At 42.7% G+C, this 26,204-nt stretch overlaps 1 protein-coding gene across 4 annotated transcripts in view; it reads right to left on the bottom strand.

The window, feature by feature from the left end:
* The window catches only part of BMPER (BMP binding endothelial regulator), a 150,983-nt gene that overhangs the window by 9,440 nt on the left and 115,339 nt on the right, over nucleotides 1-26,204 (bottom strand). For all 4 annotated transcript variants that reach the window (XM_054817378.1, XM_054817380.1, XM_054817381.1 and 1 more), the window contains one exon: nucleotides 1,128-1,258. In XM_054817378.1, coding sequence (XP_054673353.1) covers nucleotides 1,128-1,258 — 131 coding nt within the window. The remainder of the gene's footprint in view (nucleotides 1-1,127; nucleotides 1,259-26,204) is intronic.

Below are 26,204 nucleotides of genomic sequence, written 5' to 3'. Positions count from 1 at the left end.
CAGTCCTAATCGCATGGGGAATCTGGTCCAAGTACCAAAATTAATGCAGGTTTGCATTTTAATATTCCCATTAAATACATTCTTTCTTCTACCCTTGTTGAACTGCAGTCATATATACATGTTGTCTCTGGAAATGTAACTGTTCTTTAACAGGAGGTGAAAGGACTTTAAACTAGCAGCCCAGAAAGCCAACCGTGTCCTGGGCTGCATCAAAAAAAAAATGCGACCAGCAGGTCGAGGGAGGTGATCCTGCCCCTCTTCTCTGCTCTTGTGAGACCCCATCTGGAGTACTGCATCCAGCTCTGGGGGCCCCAACATAAGAAGGACACGGACCTATTGGAGCCAGTCCAGAGGAGGACTACGAAGGTGGTCAGAGGGCTGGAGCACCTCTTCTATGAGGACAGGCTGAGAGAGTTGGGGTGGTTCAGCCTGGAGAAGAGAAGGCTCCAGGGAGATCTTATAGCAGCCTTACAGTACCTGAAGGGGCCTACAGGAAAGCTGGAGAGGGACTGTTTACAAGGGCATGGAGTGACAGGACAAGGGGTAATGGCCTTAAGCTAAAAAAGGGTCGATTTAGATCAGATATTAGGAGGAAATTCTTTGCTGTGAAGGTGGTGAGGCACTGGAATAGGTTGCCCAGAAAGGTTGTGGATGCCCCATCCCTGAAAGCATTTAAGGCCTGGTAGGCTGGGGCTTTGGGCAACGTGGTCTAGTGGAGGGTGTCCCTGCCTGTGGCAGGGGGGTTGAAACTAGATGATCTTTGAGGTCCCTTCCAACCCAAACCATTCTGTGATTCTGTGATTCTGATCCCATGAAACATTATCTGTAATCAACTATTTACATATCCTGAAAGAAAAAGGCATGTACTTCTTCCTGAAAGTACATAAAATTAAGATAGGCAGCATTAGAGGTGAAAAGTTTTGCAGTGAAATAAACATTTCTAATATTTGATGGTTGCAAATATTTCCCGGTAAGGTCTTTCTCCATAACTCAGAATGCAACTTCCCTGCTGGTGCAATCCCAGTCCTTTCTAGCCTGTTCATTTTTGATCCTCTTCCAACAGTAAAAGGATAGTAGCCTATTAGACTATTCACTGGCTTACAAAGAAGCAGTCCCAAAACACTTACCTGCACAGTTCTGCTCCGGTACCCACTGGACTTTCAATCCTTCCCTCTGACAGGCTCGGGCGTACGCCAGGAATGACTCGCAGTAGCAGTTTTTATGGACCGGACACTCGCACATATCTGTCACACAGGACCTGTGGATCAAAGTCCCAAAACAAATAAGTAAGGAAAACTTTGGCAGATATCTGTCCAAGGTTTGGAGTTGTTTACTTTCCAGTCACATGGAATTCAATGCCACAGCAACTTGTGTTAAATGGCAAGAAAGTTAAACGTGTCTCTGCTGTCACATCCCAAGGGCTCATCTCTTCTTTGATGTGCTGCTCTGATGCAGAGAAGTCTCAAGAGCACGCAGAAACAGAGGTAAGAAGAAGACCCAAGAAACATCAGGCAGAGAGGACCGAGATCACAGTGGGAGAAGGCAAACTCCATTTTTGCAACAGTTTTGTGTCAATACAAGATAAAGACATCATTCTTATTCCCTTGAAAGTAATAATTTAATAATTTTACCAAGAATAATAGCAGCAGTGTTAAGTGGATGACTTTGGCACGTAATAAGCACGTGCTCTTCCTTGCAAGGGATGAGAAATGGTGCCTTCTCTCCAGGTTACCTCCAGCCTCTCCCCGCTCTGAAGGCTCCAAAATAGCTATATGCCTGTTTTCTCAGCAGCATCACTACTAAATGCCAGATTTTAAGAGACTCCAAAGGAGTAGGGGTGATGCAGCGTAACTCAGCGTAACTGAGCAGTTCTCATGCTAGGAAATCCCCCAGGCACTTGTTAATCCCACCATCTTCTTCCATTGCATAAGATGGAATCACCATAAAACATGGCAGGGAGAAAAGCCGCTAACATGGCCCTAAGTGAAACTGCTACTGCGTATGTCACCACTATATTTCAAGTTAGCTCATCCAGAACGTGTGCCCATTTGGCACAGACCTAAAATATAACTGGCAAGAGCCATTGGATTTGCAGTCAGCAGCTTCTTCATATGCAAAATGCTTAGATGCTTCTGCAAATGCAGCAATCCAAATTCAGAAATCCCAAGTATCTGCTGCTCTGAGTGGAATCATTAGAAGGCAGGGACAAGGTGCTGGGTAGACATACTTGGCCCTCTGAAACTCATGCCCTCAGTTCCTCTGCTTTCCACTGAGGGTGCTCTGTGCATGCACCTTGGGTGTCAATGGGCAAGAGCCCCCCCTGCTCCATGCATGCTCAGGGACTTCTCTATTCCTGAGAGGACAAGGCAACATTTGTGAGAGGCATAAATCCTCCAGAAAGACCAAGGGCTGAAGTAAAAAACAAGCTCTCCATGTTAATTGCTCTTGCTGTGGAACAAAAATTCAATTGTCTAAAGGAAAAGGATGGATATAGGTTTAGTTTTCCAGAAACTTTCCCCAGAGCTGAATAGGTAATAGCTTGGAAAACATGCAAGTACCTCAGTCAAAGTAATCAGGAGCCCTAATGCACACACAATGCTTTAAAGTCATTGGGAACCCTTTATTCAAAACTAGGAGAGAGGATTAGTGGTCCTCCAACACAGACAAGCTTGTTTCTGCTTATCCGACAGTGCCCCTTAAAGAGGAGTATTTCCCCTTGCGAAAGTTGCTGGCTATTTCAGTGACCATTCATATGGTTAAACCTGACAGTTCTGCTTGACGTTTCCATGAGCTTTTAATAATTTTACTCTCAGTGGACCCCCAACATGAAATATTACCTAAAAATTCACTGTGACAAATAAGCAGCGTAAGTGCTAATGTCCTGCATTTACCAATATATACGTACTGTGGATAAACGGAATTGCTTTGGATCAAATATATAACATGTTCATATTTACAGAACAGTGGTTTTTATTTGAAATAACTTTCCTTTCTAGGGACAATGTAATTTTATTTTGCTTTAGTCCTGCGGTAAGTCCCTTTACATCTTTCCTGGTAACAGATGTTGCTGCATGGGTATATCACAGCTGATAGGCTGCAAGGAACAGATTAGCACAACATCCTTGGCATTGTTTGACGTTGTTAGCTGATAAAAGACCTTGTACAAGCACAAAGGGTCACCTTTTTACATGACACACTAAATAATTTTACACTGTTTCCTTTGGCCACCACATGTTTGTGATCTCTTGCTAGCACCCCTGCAGCCGGCACTGCTCCATCTACCCCACGCCATTTAGGAGGTGTATCTCTCATTTTACGGTCAAGTAGATGCTTGTTTGCTACTGCAGCAAATTATTATCACAAAGACAGTCTGTAATAATCTCCACAGATAGAGTCCATTATTAAGATACCATTTCATCATCTTTTTGTTTCTGTGCTAGTCTCTATCAATCACATTTTACTGCTCTCCACTCAGATTTAGTTATTGGTAATGCCCGCGGTGTTTAGGGATGCTTGCCAGTGCCAGGTTGGCTACTTGTTCACCAACGTCCTACCTTAGAAGTTATGAAATCCTAAACCTGAGGTACCTCCTCTGCTTTTTAGAGCATAAATACATTTTTTTACCACTACTCAGAGGGGGACGCCATCTCCTGCACTGAGTCAACGCACCTACAGCTACCTCAGGTTCTCGCATCACGTCAGGAAATCTCCAGGCTCACCGTCAACCACCCAGTCTTTTTAATCAATCATCAGCATGTTCGTGGCAAGGCTAGCACTCACTCTGACAAAGCCTGGGCATGGTCTGGGGGATTAGGGAGGCCAGGGCACCATTCCCAGTCTGCAGGAAGGCAGCCACGCTCTTTGAGGGGACAGAGAGTTCAGCCCCTACATGGATGTGATCGGTGTTATGCCATTAGCCCTTGGCATTGAAATGGCCTTGGACCTCCAGGCAGGCTCCAGAGTGAAACACCTCCACTTTCGCTGGGATCAGCGCTATTTTTGCTACAGTGTTCAGCACGGTTGTCCACTAAGGAAGGTAGCGTGCCACGTGCAACACAAACAATCCTCTGATTCATTACACATCTAATTGCTTGTGTAATTTTTATTTTCCTGAAGCATTTAATCATGGTGACAGCTGCTGGGCTCAAGCCCTAGGTTTGGCTGCAGAGCAATCATCAGATTGAGGAGGTTTTATTAATGAATTACAATTGCTGATTATTTGTAAGGTTAAATCAATGAATTAATTAAGGTTAAATGAAAAATGAGAGCAAAGGCAACTATATCCACAGGCGCCAAGCCCAGTCAATCAAAATAAAACCTTCCTTTTTTTCCTAATGAAATCCTTTCTGGCAGTTTAACGCATTAATATTAATCGTAGTTAGATGGATTGGCAGTCTGGGGAGAGGGGTCTTTTTATATCAATTCTGAAATCAGCAGGGAGCAGGTACGTGCTTTGTTTGATAGCCACCACGACAGTGAAAAGGCGGCTCTGGGAAAGGATGTGGAAGCACAAGATGTCTGTCCTCTGGGGGGCTGGCGAGTGAGGGAGGCCTGGTGATGGCCCATGGGCAAGCTTTGACTTTGGGTCTTTATTTTTTTCAGAAAGCGTTTACTTCTTGCATTTAATTAAATTTCTCACAGTTATTGTTGTTACAGTTGTATTAGAGGGCTATTACAGGATGCTTCACTAGGTAAATTTAAAAACTGATTCTTGTGTGCTTTCCTAACCCTTTCCTCTTGCAAATGTCTTTGGTGTGCCCATAGCTTTTTTTTTTTTTACCCTCTCCAGTGACTGATACATTTCAAAAATTATTCTCTGCTACCCCAGTCTGATAAATAGATTCAGTGACACTAACTGCATGTATGCAGATGCTTATCTGCACTCTAATCTGACTGGACTGTTCAAATAACAGAAAAACAGACTTTTAGTAAAACTTTGGAATTGTGCCGATAATGAAGCTGTACTGACAAGTTGCTGTACTGCACACTAATGGAGAGTTTGGGTCTTCCAAGGTATTCTGACTCTTTACCAAGATGAAAACATTTGCTTAAATGAAGTAAAATTGAGAATACATATCAGAAGCTTAAACACCAAAACATTACAGTCACATAGAAACAATCCTACAGGCAGACTGCAGTGCAAGTTACTTATAAAACAAAGCCATTTTACCAGCTAGGGTAATACAAAATAGATACTTCAGGCAGCCTTAGCTCTGCCCTTAGTGAAATCATATAGAGATACAATGATGTTGTGGTCCAAAAAAAAAAAAATTACATTTCTTTAAAGGACATAATTATGTTTCTAAAAATATTTCGCTGTAATGGTACACTTTATCTGGGTTCCCTGCTCCAAATAACCACCGGAGCATAGCCAACCTCTCAGTCCTCAGCTGGTACCAAGTGCCTCACTGTGATTGCTTTTGATGCCGTCTATGCTGCCCGCAGGGTGTGTGTCAGAGATGGCGCTAATTGGGTGTGTATAATCACAAACTGGTGCAAGGGGAAATCCATGAAAGCGAAGGCATCCAGCAGCTGTGGGACACACCCTTGAAGGAGACAAACACACACTCGCTCCGCTGCCACATCTTCAAAGAGAACTGGATGAGCACACTTCTTCAGCAACAGCCCTTTTTCACATTAAAACATGGAAATTCTCCAAGTCCCACAAAGGGCAAAGAACCGAGTCCTGTGCTACATGCACTATTAAAAAGGAGAAGAAGAAAAGATCACAGCAATGACTCCTACAGCCTTAGTCCATGCCACGTGAGATTGAAATTGCAGATGTTCACTTGCTGAATATGAGCAGTTCCTTTTCCTTTGTAGTACACACAAATTCAAAACCAGAACCAGCCATTTTGGGAGGGACTATTACTTTTTGCATTTTATTTTTTTTTTCACATTTCACAGCCGGAATGTGATGTAGTGCATTTTTCAAACCTTTTGGTACCTTCAAGAAGTGGTTCTACGCAGGTGGAAAACACTAACATCTTCCTCTTTCCACCAGTAGGTCTCAACAGACCTTACAAAAGCAATTAGAGATAGTGCATCACTGCATCCATTTTATGTCCGTGAAGAGCCATCAGGTGGTGAAGGGGTTTGTCCTCTATCCCTGGGATTTGCAAACTCCAAAGCCTGAAGGGTCATCTGCCTAGAGAGGAGGATTAATTTCCAGCCCTACCATCCTGTGAGACAGACTTCTTGAGATAACTTCTTATTGGTGTACCAAATCAGACTTCTAGTACAAGCTTGGCCTAATTTAGCACTGGTTATGAAAATAGCCAAACTCTACACACCAGCCAGTTTGGATTCCTACAATCACACTGGAGCACTTACAATTCAGCAGCAAAACTCAGGATTCATTTTCCCCGATCCAAAATTAGACGTCTTTTCTCTTCCTTTACAAGAAAAATAAAAGCCAATGGCTTCTGTTAGTAGTTATGTTGTTACAAGAAAGCTTTTTTGGGCTGTTTTTTCTACAAAGTTTCAACAAATGGCCATTATTTGTGGCCCCAGCTAGAGAAATCATTTCACGAGGTAAGAAGATGAGAAGATGAGCCATATTCCAATGTATAATGGAAAGGCTCATGCTGTTGCTATCACAAGCTCTCTCTTGTCTGTATGTGCATGTTTAATCTTACTGAAGTACTGAAGCATGGTATGTAGAGTTGGAGACTTTTTATGTCTTTGAGGCTTGAGATCACTCTCTCCAGAATTTACTAATATTAATGCAAAAGCAGCAAATAACTCATGAGGAAGGTAATTTTGGAGGCTGCTGAAAACACAGAAGCCCTTACTTCTATTGAATATTCGTTCAAAGCACTTGCCTGGGGAACAGACCGTTTCATGTAGCAAAGGCAGTAATTTTCAAGTATCATTTCTTCCAAGACCAGGTAACTATAGCTGCACTCCCTCTGCGCTTTTCCCACACAACAGTACAATAGTAACGTTCCTTTAAACTGGGGATAAGATAAAGGCGTCCACAACAAAGTTAAATCATCAGTGCCCTGACCTGTTTTTCCAGTGAGTGGGAAAGTGCCCAGAAGAAGTGGCAGGCAGCCTACGCACGCTTTGTCGTGGAGACTCCCCCGTGGTATAAGAACGCCCACACTGCTGAACTGGCTCCAAAAAACCCCTAAAAATATGGGAGTAGAAAGGGAACTCGCAGCTCATCTTTGGTGAGCAGTGCATAGCAAATCTACTGCAGGCTTATGCTTTCCATGGGGAAATCTCATTCCTATAAAGAGAGCGTTGGCCATAATGCTTGAGAATATCACAGTTATTTCTGGCAGATTGCAGAGGAGGAGTTTGCAGCAGTAGGCATTTGAATCACACATTCAAATTTTATCCTGATCCCTGATTTTTGAGCAAATTTGAGTCAGCCCTGGACTGTACTGCCCCATGGAGCCAAGCAGAAAGAAATTGTAAAATATAAAATTCCACCGAAGGGCAAGAGCTGCATGTGCTCTAAGATTTCTGGGGTATAGCAGTCACATTACACACACATTCAGTCCTAATTCAGCTCTGAGTGCCATCGTTCCTGCTGCAGATATAGACTTGGCACTCAGAGATAATTAAACAGAATCACACAGGATACCTACATCCACTCCTGCCTTGCCAAGGCACTCTATTTAGAGTTCAGTCAGCTTGGGAAAAGGATGCTTTAAATGCAAGTGGTAATTATTGTTGGTAATTTCCAACACAGCAGAGACAGACAGCAATTCAATTTTGATTTCTTTGCATATCCAGCTCCTTTAAAAAAAGTCAGAACCCATACTTTCCTCACAAAGGGTAAGCAAAAATGGTATTTTCCAGACACTGAATAAATGAAGGCCCGTGTAGACCTCTGAAAAAGCATACTGTGCTGCACAATATCACCACAAGCCTATACTACATGCTGCTAAAAGTATTATCCAAAAGCTTTTGGAAAATGCCAAAAAGAGTGTTCTATGTGTATTTTTAACCTTTATATAAAGGGCATGCTGTGCCAGAATTGCATTTTATTGCCTTAACCAACATTACCCACAAGAATATGGTAAAATGAACAATGAAACGTTCTGGAACGTTTTCTAAAACTGTATAAAATTAAAGTTCTCAAGACAGCACTACCCTGACACCATATTTATAATCTCCCTGAATATGTGGTAGCAGTGGCAAAGGCACTTAAAAGGAGAGAAGGAGGAAGAACCAAATAAAGAACAAAACAGCACAGCAACCTTCCCTACTATTTTCTTCACAATAATTCTCCTACTAATGTGTAAAGTAGGCTTTTTCTATCTGGTGCTTAGATCCTTACATCTGTGGCTTTAAATGTTCTTTCTGGTCCTGAGAATGGAAAGGTTGGCTAAAATCCCTCTGTGGGGAAATAGCTGAACCACGACTGAGGAAGACAATGAAGTCCCACGCTGGGCTCTAAGAAGCATCTGGTATGACTCAGAATATTTCCTAGAGCTCAAGGTTACAGTACAGTCAAGCAGCTGCCTTGCCACCTTTAGAGAGAGCAGATTTTTGTTCAAGAAACTCCACCAGAATATGGAAATGCCATCCACAGCCCTGGAAGAGCTGACCCCTTGCACTCCCAGTCACTTTCAGAAAGTGGGAGAGAGTTTTCACCTTCTCTTCTGTTTCAGTTCTGCTGGGCCGTGCAGAGTTTAACCTTTAAAGTTCCTGGCATTTGAAATAAATATCTCTATGCATGAGAACTCAGGTGGTTTGAGTTTGAGTTCATATGTAGAATATACCTCAAAGTGAAACAGTTAAAAACCACTTATCTGTGCATATTACATATAACTTTGTATACAGTATTATTGGAATAAAGAGGACATACAGTGTAAGTTTCTTAACCCATTTCAAACAAGTGCCCAATATCACACTGAAAGGTGCCCATCAACAAATGCTCCCTTTTACTTGCTTTCTTGAGCAGTATACATACAATTTGTTCCACCTTCTTTGGTGAGATTACTGCAAAAGGGATTTGGCTGCCTGTATGTTGTGTGATCTGTGGTTTGTATATCTGGCTGGAAAATACAGGGACCATAACAACTCTGCTCTAGAACATACAGAGTTTCCAAACTCATTATAAAGAGGCCATTTGCAATAAAAAGTTTGGACCAACAAAAAGATACAGAGGCAAATTTAGGAATATCACCTGGAACCTGATACTGAAGGTTCAAAAGCTAGAACTTGGTTTCTGAAGACATGTATTTCTTCAGTTAACTAATACCCATAGTCATCCACTTGCAAATATCTATCACATAATTGGTAAAGATTACAGTAGCAGCATGTCTAATGCTACCTGATATCGCTTATCATGCATTTATGCAAAGCCTTCTGGTGAAAAAAACTCTAGGTACTCTATGGGTTTAATGTTCAGAAGGCAAGTTACCTCCTAAGGGACCTTCTACCAAAAAATCCCACCTTTCACAAAGCCAGTGGCCTAAGGTCTACAGCCTATGTGCTCATCACTGATTTCCTGTGGCAGTGTGTTTTGGCCAAACTGACCTACTTTGTGTCTCCAGAACACCACCATTTCCCCTCAAAAGCCACAGCCTAGAAAAATTCCTAAATTTCATCATTTCCTGTCTCATAATTTCTTAAGCCAATAAGATTCCTTATTACAGATCCAGTTCTGACATAACACAGCAGTATTCAAGCTACTTCACCACATCAGATGTGTATACCAAGTCTTTCTTATGAGAGGAAAAGAAATGGAGGATGTCTTAGTGGACCTTCTCAGTATCCATACTAATATTCTACACTTCCATTCACTGCGTGCACATGTTTAGCTTAGCACTTACACCGTTAATGTGAATTTGCCTTATGACAGAGACACCCCATCGTAATGGAATTTTCAGTGTTCTCTGGCATAGCTACCATGGAAAATCCATCATCATTTTGAGCTTTCGCATTATGTAATTGACATAAAATTTTATCTTTTTCTCCATGTCTAGACTTGGTTTTTAAAGAAGAGTCCACCCAGTCTCCAGTCCTTCAGGCACAAGTGGAGACTAAACTGTCATATCTTATCTAGAGAGAGAAAAAGACAGTCATTTCCATTCAATTTCAAAAAGACAGACATGTTTTAATATCCAACTTTATAGCATTCAAGTGGTACTTTCAATCAACAGTTAAACTTTTTTACTATGTTTCATACAGTGCAAATGAACATGGCATAGACTAAATGAATCTGACTGCATCAACTCTCACTCTAGTAGACAGAGAGCCCATTAGTGTATTCTGTGTGACAGTCCTCATCTGAGAAAAGCCAGAGGTTTTTCAGGAGAATATAAACATCCTAGATAGAACCTCAAAAATTATTGAGAGGTTTTTAAGTCATGGCACTACAGAAACATAAACCATGTAGATATACTAATAGCATATTGCCATAGTCATGAGACAGACATATAAAATAACACAAGATTTAAACCTTCTAAAATAAAAATTCAAAACAGATCATCTCCTCCTCTCTACCAACAAAATATATTGTGGTCCTGCTATGCTGTCATAAAAATATGTCATATCCAATAATAAGCACAATGAGAACATGAAGCAGGAAATATTTCCAAAGTGTAAACATAAACTGAAGTTATCTTCATCTTTTGATGACAATTCACTGTATATATTTCCAAGGAGGTCTTGCGATATAATAATAAACAGGCTGGCTAGTTTAGAAATTCACATTCTTAAACTCTGCAGAGCCCACTCCCTGGCTTAACCCACATAAAATTAACTTAAATCAAGCATATTTTTCCTCTAGGTGGCTGCAGAGCATTTATAAAGTTGCTGGCTCCAGAATATGAAAGAAAGAGAGCAAGGGAAAGAGCAGATAGAAGACCACTACTTAGAAAACAGCTTTCCTCCTCATCTTCCTCCCTTTACAAACCAAGAGCCAAAATCTTGTTTCAGCAAAGTCAGGCTCACTGAGCACGTCACCCTCCCAGCCTGTCACACCCTCACAGCTCATTTCATCACAGAAGTCTTCCTGTTTGCTCCTCATCAAAGATAACCGCTAAAAATAGGACTTGCAAGAAGCAGTGTAAAAGCCAGCTTACCTGAATCGAAACATCCCAAAAAACCACTCTGTTCCTGGTTTTATGGTTTCCTGTGTGGTCCTGGCCCATGTAGGCATGTAAAGCATGATTTAGGCAGAGTTCAAACACCCAAATGCAAAACGGCTGCCCTCACCCCAGCAAGGTGGACCTTCTTTAGGCTGGACACTCAGTTCCTACTTTTACATTTCCTCAGGCACCTCTCCTTTTGCTCTGCATGCTCTCAAGACTGCATGGGCATCGGCGGGCACAAGCCTGACTGGCCTCCCAACAGTGAGGTCCTCCTGCCCATGGAGGAGGGCTGTCCTAAAACAGCGGCAGTGCTGCTGCGGTCCCATTTGAGATTCAATAGACCAGAGGGAGAGAGTGAGCATAACAGTTTGATAGTGACATAAGACACAGCCAGGAGGCAGAGACCTGATTTCTGGTGTCTGGTCAGTTTGACTTGGTCTGCCACTCCATATGCAGAAAGCTTTGGATAACAGATGCTCTGCATCATACTTCATGTCTTTAACCTTCCTGAGTGCAAGTTCTCAACTGCAAAACACCATACAGAGCCTGAAAATACAGTGGATGAAATGCTGTCTCCAGTGAAATTGATGGGGATTTTCCTGCTGACAACACAGGAGCCAAGACTCAGAACTGTCATCAGCCTTTTTTTTTCTTTTTTTTTTTCTTTCAGTTCTGTACTTCAAGGCTTTGAAGGATCCAGAGTCTTTCAGGATACAGCTAAACATTAAATTCTAGCTTCCTGAATTAAAATGCTATGAATTAAAATTTCCTGTACTAGACATAGCGACTCCATGACATATCAGCCAGGCCTGGGAGCCACAGGAACCCACATGGATATTATAAAGTCAGAATGACCTAATTCTGGGTGAGGTGGGATGAGATGATATGAGCAGACGGAGCCAAGGTTTGTTGTCCTTCAGGACAAACTTACCTTTCAGAGTGTTGGTTTGGGCACAGTCATTTACTTGGCTAAATACAAAGACAGCTCTGATGTGAATCAGCAGTCTTTAAAGAGAAATACTGCCCATGAGCATGAGCAAACCCTCCCTATCACAGAACGATCACGGGTTATTTTCCAGGTCATCTGTGGCTGATGCCCAGTGGCAAAGATGCTAAGATAAATTCTGGGTTCATCCAGTATACAAAGTCCTAAACATCTGAATTTGACTTTTTGTCTCTCTTTTTGTTGGCTAGGCAGGGACTCCATGGAGCAGATCAGTGCCTGATGTTAGCCACCTTGAGCGTGCTGCCTGACAGAGCCACAAAGCAATTCCTTCTCTCTCCATCACTTTTCACTCCATAAAATCTTCCCCGGCCTCCCCACAGAAGCGCCAGAGTGATCTCGGATCTGTACCAGTTTGTTATGAAGCTCGCTGTCAAACTTGGCAGTGGTTGCAAGCTACTTTAAACCTTTCTCACCAGTGAAGTTTGCGGGTAGAAATTGCCAGCACTGAGCGTGCCTTTCAGTCTTCAGGAAGAGGGAGGCGGCACAGCTGCGGCGAAGCAGCCCATGCAGCAAGTCTCCTGAAGAAGCCCAGCTGACAGGAGAAGGAAATCCCAGAAGGCAATAAGGAAGGAAAAGCTGTTGCTGGAGGTTACGCAGGATTCATAGTTCGTGTTCTCCATGGGTCCTTGGGAACAACAATGTTTACAGTCCGTACTTCTGGGAGGCCACTGATTTCTTCCCTTTGAGGTGAGCGTGTGGCACCCGCTCAGTAGTTTTTCTGCTCCCATGGATCTTTCCACAGGTGGGGAGCCTGAGGGCCAGTATGAAAGCATGAGCGGATTAGCTCTGTCAAAACAAAGATCCTGTTTTCATGCCAGTAAGGAAAAAAAGGAGGGAGCAGGGAAAGCATAAAATAGAGCATATGATATATAGAAGGAAAATTGTTTTTTAATAGAATCTTTTCAAAGTTTTCCATTAAACTTTGGTCGCTTGCAGTGCAAGTTTTGGAATGCAACTCCCTCATCCCCTTAGGATGGTCTGCGTTTTATTACGTTAATAAGGAAGCCCAGCTTATTCCTAGCAGTGCTACTGTATGAAACGTTTCAGTCTTGAGCCAAAGTGGCAGGAGTAAAAGCCCCTCCTGATTGATTTTCAGCCACTATTCTGGGACCAGTGATTTAAAGTGATTTTTATCATGTGCAAAAGAAACTTTTGTTACTAAGCAATAAGTAAATCAAAAATGATCACATCATAATGAACGAGATGATATGCATCCAAATGTTACCCATATGATGACTAGATTTCAGCTGAGATACCTAAATGGAATGAGCAAAGGAATATATCAGCAGAGGGGAGGAGGTATTAGTCATGAATCAAGGGAGATGAACTGAATAACTAGAGAACATTAGAAGCTCTTCCTTCCCTCCCTCTTTCCTCCCTTCTCTCCCTGCTCCCTCTCCCATTTCAGTGATGTAGGACACATGAATATTAGAAATAGCTGCACTGAGAGTACTGCAGTACCAGCAGTCCAGGAGAAAAAAGGATGGGGGTCTGGACAAGAAGCAGTACCACGTCTGTCCCCTTGGAGCAGGCAACGGCGGGGAAATAAAGTGGAGTAAATCCTGTTACACATGTCTATGGCAACTCTTACAGCTCAGAGACATTAGGGAGGCAGAATGAAAGCTATGCCTACCAAGATGAACCCAAAGAAAAGATGAGACACTTCAGTAGGATCACAGGAGTGTAAAGAAACTTGCATATATCTGCATAAGCCATATCAATTCTGTGTATTAAAAGTAGCCATGGTCTCCAGGGATGCCATTTAGAAGATTTCGTTAGCACCGGCAAACTCTTACACACTTAAAAGTCAGGGGAAATGACCAAGTTTTTAAGATGGAATTCACCTCACAATGTAGCCAAGGTCTGGTCTTCTCAAGATGTCTTACCTTCAGATCTAACTTTCCTGGATAAAGACTGAGCCTTCTGCTTTGATTCATGATGAATTCTGCAGAAAGTGCTACAGAAAGTGGTGTGGTTTCTCCTTGCTCTCTGAAGTTATTTGTCGGAATGTGGTCAGCTTTAAGCCTCTGCTTTCTCACAGTCTCTCCTAGAGATGTGTGGCCAGGACATATTCCTCAAAATACTTCAGAAGAAACACTCCAGTGTGTTGTACCAAATCCTCTCTGTCTTCCATGTGAACATTGTAAATAAGCTCCGTGTTAACCAGAACCGGTACCATTCTGCTGTACTTTCCTCTTTCTCTGTGTGCACGTGTGTACACAGATTTGCGCCTTTTGTACACCTACGTCAGTAATGCAATAGGCTATGTGTTGCACTTTAGACAAAAGCCTTGTTTACTCAGTTGCCCTTGTATTGCATTGGATATCTTGCCATTTGCTGCAATTACAGCAAAACAAGAACATCATAAATTTTAACATTAGTTCTCCTGCCAAATAGGTCGATGAAATCATATAGCACCTCCACAGAGATTTGCACACGTTCAGCACACTCATGTATGTCAGCTGCAGTCAGACCTTACCTCTCTCCATTTATAAGGAAAGCACCATACATGCAGAAATTAGAATTTCATCTTATCTTGAAACCTTCTCAGAGAGATTATATTATTGTGAATGTCAAGCCCAGCGGTTCTTAGAGATTCCTTCATGTAGCAGTAGCAGCAGCCATGGGAAGAAAGAATCAAGAGGCAACGACGTTCTTGATCCCATCTGGGCAAAGAGTACAAAGGGAATCATCACGTCTGCATGAAGAGAGTGATGGTGATGGAGTATTAACAGAAGAGGCAGGGTCCCCAGAGTCAAACACTGTGGGAATGAAGAAAAGCCACAGAAGGAAATGGAGGCTAAAGAGAAAGGCCCACAGTAAATATCTGCAGATGCTGTCATTTGCAATGGGGGCTGAACCAACAAGGACGTAGTCACACACTCGCGTAGCACCTACTAGCCTGAAAAAAAACAAAAGGAGAAAAAAAAACAAACCCCAGCCTCACCGGTGGAGGAATATTCTTTTCAAGATCAAAAGTCAAGCAGCAATAAAATCTGTGTCAAAAAACATAGGCGGAGGAGGTTGTGCATGCTCACTTGTGAACATCTGCACTAAGAAGCCACTTAAGTTACCATGCAACAGCATGGAAGAAACATCTGCAGCGTGTAGACCACCAGCTGTGCAGTAATAATACTTTGAATATCCAGAGTGCCTTTCATCTGAATACTGCAAAGCATTTTCCAAACAAATTAAGCTTCACAACACCACTGTGAGCTTCTTATTTAATGGTAGGATTATTTCATCCTGCACCAAAATGCCATTGCCGCCAGAATGAAAAGTAACACCTGTTTATCATCTCACAGAAATGTTGTACAAATTTCATGACGGGAAGTGACAAAAAGGCTGTAGTTAAATTAAAGTGCAGGAAGACTTGAGGTGGTCAGAATTAAATGTTTAGAAATGAAACTCAGAAAAACAGAGTATTACCCCCCCCTTTACTTTTTATGCAAACTGTCACATTAATTTTTATGCCCACATGCTGTTACTCTTTGGTCTTTATTTCACATTGGGAAGAGAGAACTTCCTCGGGTATATACTTGTAGGGGTGTCTACAGATGTGCTCAGAAGTACAGAAAAATACCTTTCTTGGTTGTGTACGCTCAATAAAATATATTGCTGTGCATTGCAAATAGCTTTCCTTTGTACTCCTTCAGATCTGTTTTTATAAGGCATCCTGATGATTACACTACAAGCACTGCCTTCCAAGGCAGCATGCCATCTAGTAAGTCCTAAAACAAACTTCTTGCTGTGTGCGCTTTCAACCCCACAGGGTATTGCATGTAAGCAGCATTCTGACCTGGCTCTACTTAGTGAGCTCTGACTGTACGCTTCTCAAGAGCAAGGAGAAAGGCTGGAGGACATGACACTTGAAGATAGGAAATATTACAGACACCCCATTATGATTTCCTCTCTCTGCTTCTTCATACACCCACTTTTCAATCCCATTGAAATGTTAGTGGAGGAAGCAGTTTGATGGGGAAGCTGTAGCAGTAAAGCAGGCTGGTTCTTTATCAAATGAAGCTTAGTACTGGCAGAACAATGTATAATACTGTATGGGACAGACTGTCCTGAACTCTTCAAAGGTAGACAAACATACATCTTTAAAACATAAACTTTTTGAGGGCAGCAATGAGATTCTGATCTGTGCTTGACACTAGCACCCTAGGATCTTGAATGCGTAAGGCTTTTTGATGTTATGGTTAAATAAAAAGAGTAGCTAGGACTTGGAAATGACTGTATTTCTAAGAAATTGTTAAGGGTGTTTAGATATTAAGTAAATAGCTCTAGCTTTGGCTAAGGAGTGTATTTTAAGCATTTCTACATTCACCATCTCTGAGCTGGTCCCAGCTGGGCATGTGGTGGTTAACCTCAGGCCAACTTCTCCCTTCTCCTGAAGAGCTGGTTACAGGAGGACTCGGCCTGGCTTGAGAAAAGAAGGCTCTTTCATGGTTAAGATTTTCCAGAAACACTTGGTGTTGGTATAACTCTGTCCCTGTTGAAGCCCAGGGTAAAATTGTGTCTGTCTGTAATGCCAGGTAAGGTTGGCCAGCACCAGCTGCTTTTGACGTCTCATCCTACACGACCAGCTCTGAAAAAAGTTCTCTCATACTCACATACTGACTTTTCTCCAGAAAGAGCTGTTTCTTTTCTCCATGGATGCAACTGAACACATGTGCCAAGTTGCTCACTATCCCGCCAGGACTGACTACTTCATTTCAAATAAACCATAAAATGGCATGAATTACTTGGGGAGAATAAAATGTTCCCTTTCAGTATGTACTTTCATTAGTTTTTCTCTTGTATGCTGTTTTTGTCCATTTGTTTCGTGTAGGATTTTCCTTAGCCATATTTCAAAATAGTGAATAGGAGGATTAAGTCTTAAAAACATAAGATATCATTTTCAGTTCTATCACGCGTAGGATAAGCAGTTCATCTACTTTTTAATACATGATCTTGAGCTGCCCACACGGTCTGACCCATTCAGAACAACAGTAGTAAAGCGCAAGGGACTTTGAAAGGTTTCCATCCATAGGAGTATTAACATTTGTTATTATTTCCATTTTGGTTTTCTGAGATCATAACATTTGAACTGTATTTTGTGTTTCAATTCAGATAGATAAACCTCAGAGCTCGGAGGGTAACAAAGCTGAGACCTAAGCTGCACACCAGCTCCAACTCGCCAGTTGAAATGATAGCATCGCATTGTTTCCACAAGACAAGGAGAAGAACCAAAATCTCCAATTCCAGATCCAACATCTGTTCCAATTTAGTAACAAACTAAACTCATTCTCCATCCCCCATACACATATCCGCACATACACACAATGGAACACTCAATTTTAAGGACATTTGCCTCTGGATCTGGATCCACGTTGGGCCACTTCTAGTTTCCAGACACAACTATAAATCAGTCCAGTTTCGCTAGAAAGACCAGAGATTCACAGAGAGCCCCAGGCAAGGATCTCTACCCAACTTTCCTGGCCCCAAATCTGGCTCTGCACTAATACATTATATTTGTTTTCAGCAGTGGGATAATATGACATATGATCATAGTCTCACCAGTGAAAATTTATGAGATTGTTTCCCCTAACCCTCCTACATCTGGTCCTTCACAGAGCTTGTATCCATCTTCAGAAATCACATGAAAACCATGTCTTCTCCTAACTCTGCTTTGACCTCCTGTCGTTTTATAAATATGGTAACAAGAGGAACAAGAAGAGCTGTGAAGGACAGCAAGGTGGGGTCTCTGTTCTGGGGAGACAGGAGCCCATGAGCATGGACTCAGTCCCTTGCTGATCAGCTGTGGAGCAGCTTGGACCAGCAGCGCCAAGGAGCTGGGGTCGAAGCATCTTCCAGCTAGGCAGCCGGTCAGTCGGTTTGGGAGGCTCGGCAGGGAGCCACAATGGTCTCATAGTTAACTAACCTCAGGCCTGGACTCCAGTGCTTTTGTCGATAAAGACGTCCTCCTGCCCCGCTCCTGCCTCAGGTGCCCCTTCCCGCCTCAGAAAGTGCTCCTCTTCCTTCTCTTTATGTTCAAATAGAGTCCAAAAGCTGAGGAAATCAGAAATACATTGCTGACGTGCTCCAAATATTGCAAACTGCAAGGCAGGGAGGGAGCTGCTCACCCACTAACATGTTGCTGTTTTGCACCATGAACTCCATAAGGGTGACAGCCGACCTACTATTTGGTGGGTTTTATGCCAATCAGAAGTTGCAATGATAGCAAGCAGCCCTGAATGCCTGAGATCAGCAGGCAAGTCTCAGAAGCATTTAATTTTCCCATGGTCTGTTTTCATACTTCATTTCACACACAAGTACATAGGCAATTTGGAGCCTCGAAAGTGAATGCATAGCATAAGTCAATGCACTGTAAAAAATATTTACAGCCCCAAATGATAACTACATTCATGTGATAATATAGTAAATATTTTTAAAGTCAAAGTAGCTTGAAATGTCATTTTCCCCGATATGTTTCCTGCTAAGCTTGTGCAGCTTGTGTGCTTTTTAACTTGCAAAAAATCCTAAATTCTATATTTACAAAACACTGGCAGGGTGAGGGCCCTGGCATTAAAATTTCCTATTTAACAAGAAATGAAGTGAAGCAATGTATTTCCACAGAGTATTGACAATGATCCTGTTGTACAGGTGGACAAAGATTTCAGCATCTTTACATAGCTTCTTCTGAGGATACCGCTGCTTTGCTGCTAACTATTTATGTAAATGTCTAATAACGGAGGGAAGTCACCATCTCATTTAATGCAACTTGCATACTGCTCACTGAATGCAAACAGCTTCCAGCCTCAGGCTCGATTCAAACCAGAGGCAGTTGTTCAATTATTTGCATTGATGGTCAGATCTCACATCTGTGGCGATGGAAGAGAGAAATGATGCCGAGTCTTAAGTTTGTTCTTTGCAAGTTCAAGTCAGTGGGCAGATCCAACCAAGGAACCTCTAACTTCCCCTTAGGGACCCAGTTATGGGGAGGCACAGGAATGGCGACAATTTGGGAAGTGATTTGTCCCATATAACACGCGAGTCATGTCTTCAGCAGGGGGAGGACGGCAGAGCTGGCTCTGATCCCATCTGCCGTCCTCCCCATTGCACTGCCTTTGCAAGGCGCTTCATCGTTATCGAGCCTACACCTCAGACCATCTCTGCGTGGTAGGCACAGCCTCTCTTTCATTTTTTATTTCTACTTCCACTGCGTTCCTGAGGATGAACAAAATGTACAGATCACACTCTGCGACCACAGAGTGATATATAAATCGTGTTTCTGGGATACACATGCTTCCTGGGACTCCCTCCGATGCTGCCTGGAGCACCACAGACATGTGCTATCTGGCCTTTGCAAGGGCAAGCGTCGTGCACACAGTCTGCTGCGTCTGACTTCCAAAAGCAGTGGGGAATATGCGCAGAGGTGGAAGATGCCCCTGCCTCGTTGCTACTATCATATTACTTCTCCAATATTTACCAGATTTTCTAGACATACGCTCTCCTGGCCCAAGGTCTTGGCTGCGTCATTTTAGATTAATCAGGCCTGAGCTATCCAGGTCAAAAATGGGGTCATGAGGGGTGACATTCAAAATGGAGAGTTTGTCTTGACAACAGAAGAAACAAGTGCTGTCCGATATTATAATCTGAAATAAAACGGCAGCAGTTTTCCAGCAACTTTGTGAAAAATCTGTTAAACTGACTAGACACCATCAGTCATGATGACAATCCCAGCATGTATTTTCTTTTTCCTGTTTTCTGTGAAATAAAGTGACCCAGAGATGTTTTTCCATTCATGAAACAAATAGGGAAATAGCAGGTTAAAGGCTGAAAAGAAGAACTTGACTAGGAGCAATGCTTCTTTACCGTTTTAATTATTTACAATTATTGTTAATATTATTGTATCACCAAATGAAATAGTTCTATTGTTTTACACAGCAGAAGTCACAGGCCCTATGATTCACTGCACACAGTTGCACAGCACTCTAGGGTAGGCTTAAAACACACTTCTCTATTAATCCTGAATAAACGTGTGAACCTGCACGTACAATTTCCTGGGGTGGACTCAAGCAAATCACCTCACTTGCAGTGAGACAGATGAAAACTCTGCCATTAAGGCCTGACTCTGAGTCGATGTAAAGTGGAGGAGAGCTACAGAAATTGCCATGCCACAGGCTCGTGCTGAGAGCATCTCTTGGAGCCAGCAGCAACCAGCAATATGTGGTCCTAGCTCTCTGCACGTACTGCATCGCAAAAGGACAGTCCATGTAAAGACATCCATTTACACAGCAACAGCCAAAATAAATTTCTCTATTTAGATATACCATTTGAATTGTCAGTCACACTCACGGTCTTATCTCCAGGGAACTTCCAACCACTTCGTATTCTGGTTGGAGTGCAAATTCCTATGACATGAAGCAAACACCTCTGGCCCCTGGAGCAGCCCTTTTCCCAGAAACCTACATAGGAAAACCCATGGCACTCTAAAAGACCACATGGCAGAACTGAACCTTTTCATTCTAAATCCACTTTTATTGCTGTTTCCAACCATCATGGGAATGACACAGCATGCGAGTCAGAAAATGCAGACACCAGAGATCAGCTAAGTGGCAAATACTTGCGAGTTGCAGATCAAGCACCCAGCTGCTGCCCTCAGCACCGGACTCTCTCCCCAGCTCACAGGGACTCTGAAACCTGGTGCTAACCCCATCGCTCCAGTCATCAAACTGAAAAAGCTGCCAAATCTAACCTCTATAGCCTGCCTTTGCACCTTGTCTTCCATAAAACACACTCCCCAGCAATGCTGCTGTAAGCTCGAGAACACTGATGTTAGCAAAGCTGTTGGGTTCTTTGGAGACCTAAACCCAGCACAGCAAGCCCCTCCACAAGCACATTTCTGCTCTCTGCCCACTAATTGGGCAATGAAGACGAAGTGAAAACCCCAATGTTGAGCCAATGGATAAGCCGCCAGGAAATTTCAAACTGCTCCAAGCATGACGGCCAATGGAAACCATGACGTAAAGTTCAGAAGGAGGTCACTGCTTCAAAATCTCTTTCTAAAGAGAGATTTTGTTACGTTTTTTTCTTTTTCAAGCATGCATCAATAGAGCTAGAGTACCAGAGAGAGACACAGAGAAGAAGGGTGGATGTATAAAAGAGATTCAAAATAAATTTTAAAGCAATTTTTGCCTGGGTGGTTCAGGCGCATGTTTTCAGCCTTTGGTACAACGCGTGCATCTGCAAAACTCTGTACTGATGGGCATGGAAGTGGTTTAAATGGCTGCGTGCGTTCTGCACTGTTGATACATGAGGCCAGGGGAGCTGGACAGACTCTACCGTAACACCTGACAACCATTTAGAGGGTTCTTTCTGAATTCTCAGGCTTTATCTTGCACACTCACATATTAAGACTTTCACTGAGGTATCCCTGGGCTAGTTCATATGTGACATAGGGCAGAGCTGGGACCAAGCCTCACACCTCCCATTCACCCAGCTCCAAGACACTAGCCACCTCCTGAAGGTGTCAAAAAATTTTATGCTTACTAAAAAACTTCAGATATTCAAAATGAAAGCCCTTGGCCACCTGAAGAAAAGGGATTACTTCCTTGCAATGGGACTCTGTCTAACTGGGCTACAGCTGAGTGTATCACCACACTGCTTGCAGGTTTTCTGTTTAGTATCATAATAACACAGAGAAATAATACATTGAAGTGGGTACTGTTGTCCTTCATTAGGACTGGATCGCCTTTGTATTAAACCAGGAAAAAAACCCAAACCCCACAACAAAAAAACTCTCGGTTTTCTGCCAAAAGCTGTGTGCTCTGCTTTGACTGTGGTCCTGCAGGAGCTCTGCACAAGCTTACACAACAGATTTAAGGTATTTTATCTTGTGCAATTTGGATATAGACTTAGGTTTTTCAGAAGTAAAATGACACCAGTTCAGCCCCGGGTGTTTTCCTCTCTCCTCATGTTGTGTTTCATGGCAGCTTTCCATATTGGAAGGCTATCACACATGGAAACCCATCTCTTATAACAACCCACAATCATTTATGTGACTCTCCAGATCAAGCGAACGTAAGAACCGTGTGGACTCACAGAGACAGAAAGCAGGTTCAGAGATGATCCAAACAACCAGCATGGCTACACTGCTAAGAGAGCTGTCAGTTTGAAGGTCACTTCTAATCCCACTGGCTGTAAATACATAATCTGCTAACTAGCTGCTAAAGAGTTCTTGCTGGGCTGTCAAAATATTTGTCTATAATCTGTTGTGTAGTCCCCAGTAGGGTCCACTTCTCATGAGGTGATCACCTGAAGCTTCTCTAAAATACAGAGCAAAAACATGCCACTGAATGTTTTCAGAAAAATCAACTCACAATGGAACCTCAGGAGGAGAGAGCAGCAGATCTTCTCTCCCTCACACCTACCACATGTGCACCTCCAATGTGGAGTCCTCTGATACAGAATTAAATGATTTGCGGGTAGGAAATTACAAAGGACAGTTAAAATTATATTAAACTTTCTCATGGCTTTTCTCTGGTGTTTTCTGCAACACAAATGTCAGAAGATGAATTTGCTTACTGTCCACAGATGCAATGATAACCACAATTGCTTCCCGAGGAACATTCAGTACAGTAACACTCCAGGTCCCTCTGCCACCACAGCATTTTTCCATAGCATCTGCTGGGGACTGCCACCGCTGAGAACACAAATGTGCGGTCCTGAAAGCACAAGGCTCCCTGCCTGAGCTCAGAGAGCCAGGCCCACCATCAGTAGGGGAAGAGAAAACCCATGCTATCTGCTAGAAAGAGACCAAGAGAGACATCATGCAACCATGGGCTACAGTGCACCCTATGCCACTAAGGGCAAAACTCTTGCTTCTGCAATTAAATTAGTATTAAACCCATGACACTATTCCCAACTTAAAAATATTATCAATGAAAGGAGAAGCAGGTTAACAAGATTAGCCATAGAGACGTTGCCACACACTGAACTCCATGACTGCGTCCTTACACGCACACATAAAAACTCACACAAGGGTTTTCAGTGAAGCCCATCAGCGACTATTCACCCAAGCAGCTGCCTGTTGCTGCCGATAAAATGCTTATCACATCACAGCCTGGCCCACCGTGCGTTAAGCATGCTCAAGTGAGAAAGCGAGTGATTCGTTCAGGCTACTTCCATTTTGGGGACATGATTTTCACCTCAGTTGTTTGTCTGGGCTGTTCCCATTACGCTTCCCTTTTCTGAGTGACTATCAAAGTTCTCAGAATAGCAGGAGGAAGATCTCCTCCTGGGCATCGCAGGAGCTTAGGATGTGTCAGATAAATGCATCAAAGCGGAGATTATTCCTGAATGCTAAAAACCCACTGGAAATATATATGACAGCCCCAAGGCAGTCTGACATTAGCATCCCTCAGCTGGGGCTGTTAGACAAACAGCTCATATTTTACTCAGAGTGAAAAAATCGCACACACTATGGTTCTCTGACACTCTTTAATCTTAACACAGCTGTGAGCTTCTTTCAGCAGAGAAACCTTCTGGGTGAATGTGACCTTTGGATAAATCCTTGCATGTTCTCTGTGGTGGTATTTATTGTTACAATCAGGCTAATGATTCACTTTGTGAACAGCCCTGGGAGGTTTTTTTTCCAGCAGCCCCACAGACCTGTAAATGTGTTCCTCCATCACTGTCACACCTGTACTGCAAAAGGGGAAAACAAAGGGTCAACAACAACAACAAAAAAACCCAACCCAATACTCTTTCACACTTTCATTTGGATTACTGCACAGAAAAATAGCACACATGTTTAAGGGAACACTAAAAATTTTTAACGTTGAGGCAACTGGCTTCTGGTAGACTCTGTATGAAGTTATTACTGTTTTCTGGAAACACTAGCTACCAGGACATAATGCATTTTCCTGAGCCAAAAGGACAAGTAAGGTGTCACTGCGCTTGTTGAACATTCCCATTCAAAGCAGGCAGTGGACGTTACAAGAGAGGACGCAAAACCAATACAAGCCTTGAAAACTAAACCACGTATCTCCTTGCCAGCTTTCAGAAATAACAGTTGACACTCAATATTACAAAAATTGTTTCTGTTCCTATTGCACATCAGCATAGTAATCCTCTCTTGGTCGTCCCACACTCAGCTCACAACACAATCCTTTTGCTGAGCCACCAAGAAGCCTGAATTCAGTTTGACCGTGTAATTTGACAGGCTCCAAGCTGCCAAGGTGTCAAAAACTCCAGGGTCTAACTGTTGAGTGGGTTATTGGGCTACTTTGTGAAATACAATTCTGTCTAGAGCCCAGAGAGCTGAACTAGCCCGACTCTTGCCACTGACAACAGATGAATCAAAGAGTTGGTTCATGTCAAACTGGAAGGCTTTCTCACATCTGAATAGAAAGCAGACTTAAGAATTTTATTAGTACCTTAAGCCTGAAAATGAAGGATGCTGCCAGCCTCGAGCCAGCATCTGCAAAAGATTAATTTCATAGAGACTGTTAAAAAAATAGCAGTGTTCAGATCTTTAGCAATGTATATAATTCAGGCAACAGTCAGAAGCAGGGAAAAACACATATGCTGTATATGTAGGAGTGATAGTCACGTAATATGTTGGTTTATGAGATCAGGCTCTGATCTCTGACTTTCCTGGCTCAAACTCTCTTCTTTCAGGCACCTGATGGTTTTAAATGATAACACTTCTAACACAAAAGCAATAGTGGTGACCTGGAATGAGTTCAGCTGCATTTTCTGGCTTCCCAGGAAGGAGCAGTCCGTGTCATAAGAGTCACCAGATTGTTGCAGTAATTCTGAGACAGTCAAGGACGGGATAGATACAGGGATGATACCAACTGTGGACTTCAGCAGGCTGTGCTGCCACAGCCCAAGATGGAAACCTAACAGTAGGACATCACAAGAAGCTCCTGTTGCTGCTTTTCATATTGTGCCCACTCAACACATAATGGTCCCTCCCTTAGGCTACCAATCCAGCATTTTCATGCACTCTACCTAACCCCAACAATTGTATGTCAAAGGGGCATATCCACAATTAAAAGGCTCTTTAAAGCAGCACTGTAACAATAATTTCTGTAAAGCATTGTAACAAACATTAGAACAAACTTTGGAGTCATTCTGAAAGTTGAAGAAACAAGTTCCTATCCTTGGAAAAGGTTGCATTGGATGTCTATACCATGCAACCTTCTGTTTTCAGTCAACATCCGGACTTGGTAGGCCTTAGGGGAAAAATCAAGCTTAGTTTCCCCTCAGTCAATATTGGTTCTCAAGTCAATAAATCTTAATATTGACCACAACATAGAAACCAGTAACTGTTTAATATCTTCTTCTCGGTTTTAATTATAAACATTGAGGAAATTTGTCAATTCCTCACTTCCTAGTCATATGGAAAAGCTTTTAAACATTCAGGCCCATCACAGTTATGGTACTAAAACATATTCTACCACCAATTCTCTGAGCATGTACACAGAATCTTTAACCTTGGCATGACTTTGAACCCAGTGCCTGCGCCTGCTGCAAGGACATTGAAGATAATAAATAGCATCTTTTTATGTCACAAGTGTTATTATTTCCAGTGCCACAGTTAAATTTCCTCTGCCCATATAAAACTGTAACTTCTATAGACGGGGAATGTTGACAAAAATCCCTGTGGTATTCCATAAGTAAAAAGCATTCCTGGCCAAGTACTTTATCATTTGGAAAGAAATACGAACAGCACTGAGAGACAAAGAGAAATAAAAGAGACAGGTGAAAGAAATTCTGGGGGCTACAAGACAGTGCACAGTTTGCATGCAGCTGATAAAGAGAACCACGCAGTGTGAATTCCTCGCCTCAAAAACCAGATGGGAATCCTGGCCAGGGATATCGCCTGGCTACCCTATAACGCAGGCTATGGCTATGGAATAGATTATGTCAAGTCAGGCAGCAGTCTAGACATCTCGGGAGAAAGCATGGGCTCACGAAAGAATAGCCTGCTGCAGAATTCTGTTCCCTCGTTGCCTCTCTGCCACTGTGTTTTGTGTGACCCGGCCCGGCCGTGCAGAGCACATGTCTCACAGGTGACTGCTAACTGCATTCTCCATCTGCAGGGGATGGATGGACACCAGTTTGAAACGACTGTCTAGAGGTCA

This window comes from Grus americana, chromosome 2, assembly GCF_028858705.1.
Source record: "Grus americana isolate bGruAme1 chromosome 2, bGruAme1.mat, whole genome shotgun sequence".
Lineage (NCBI taxonomy): Eukaryota > Metazoa > Chordata > Aves > Gruiformes > Gruidae > Grus > Grus americana.
The sequence above is the reverse complement of the archived record's forward strand: the minus strand, read 5'-3'. Positions and strand labels throughout refer to the sequence as shown.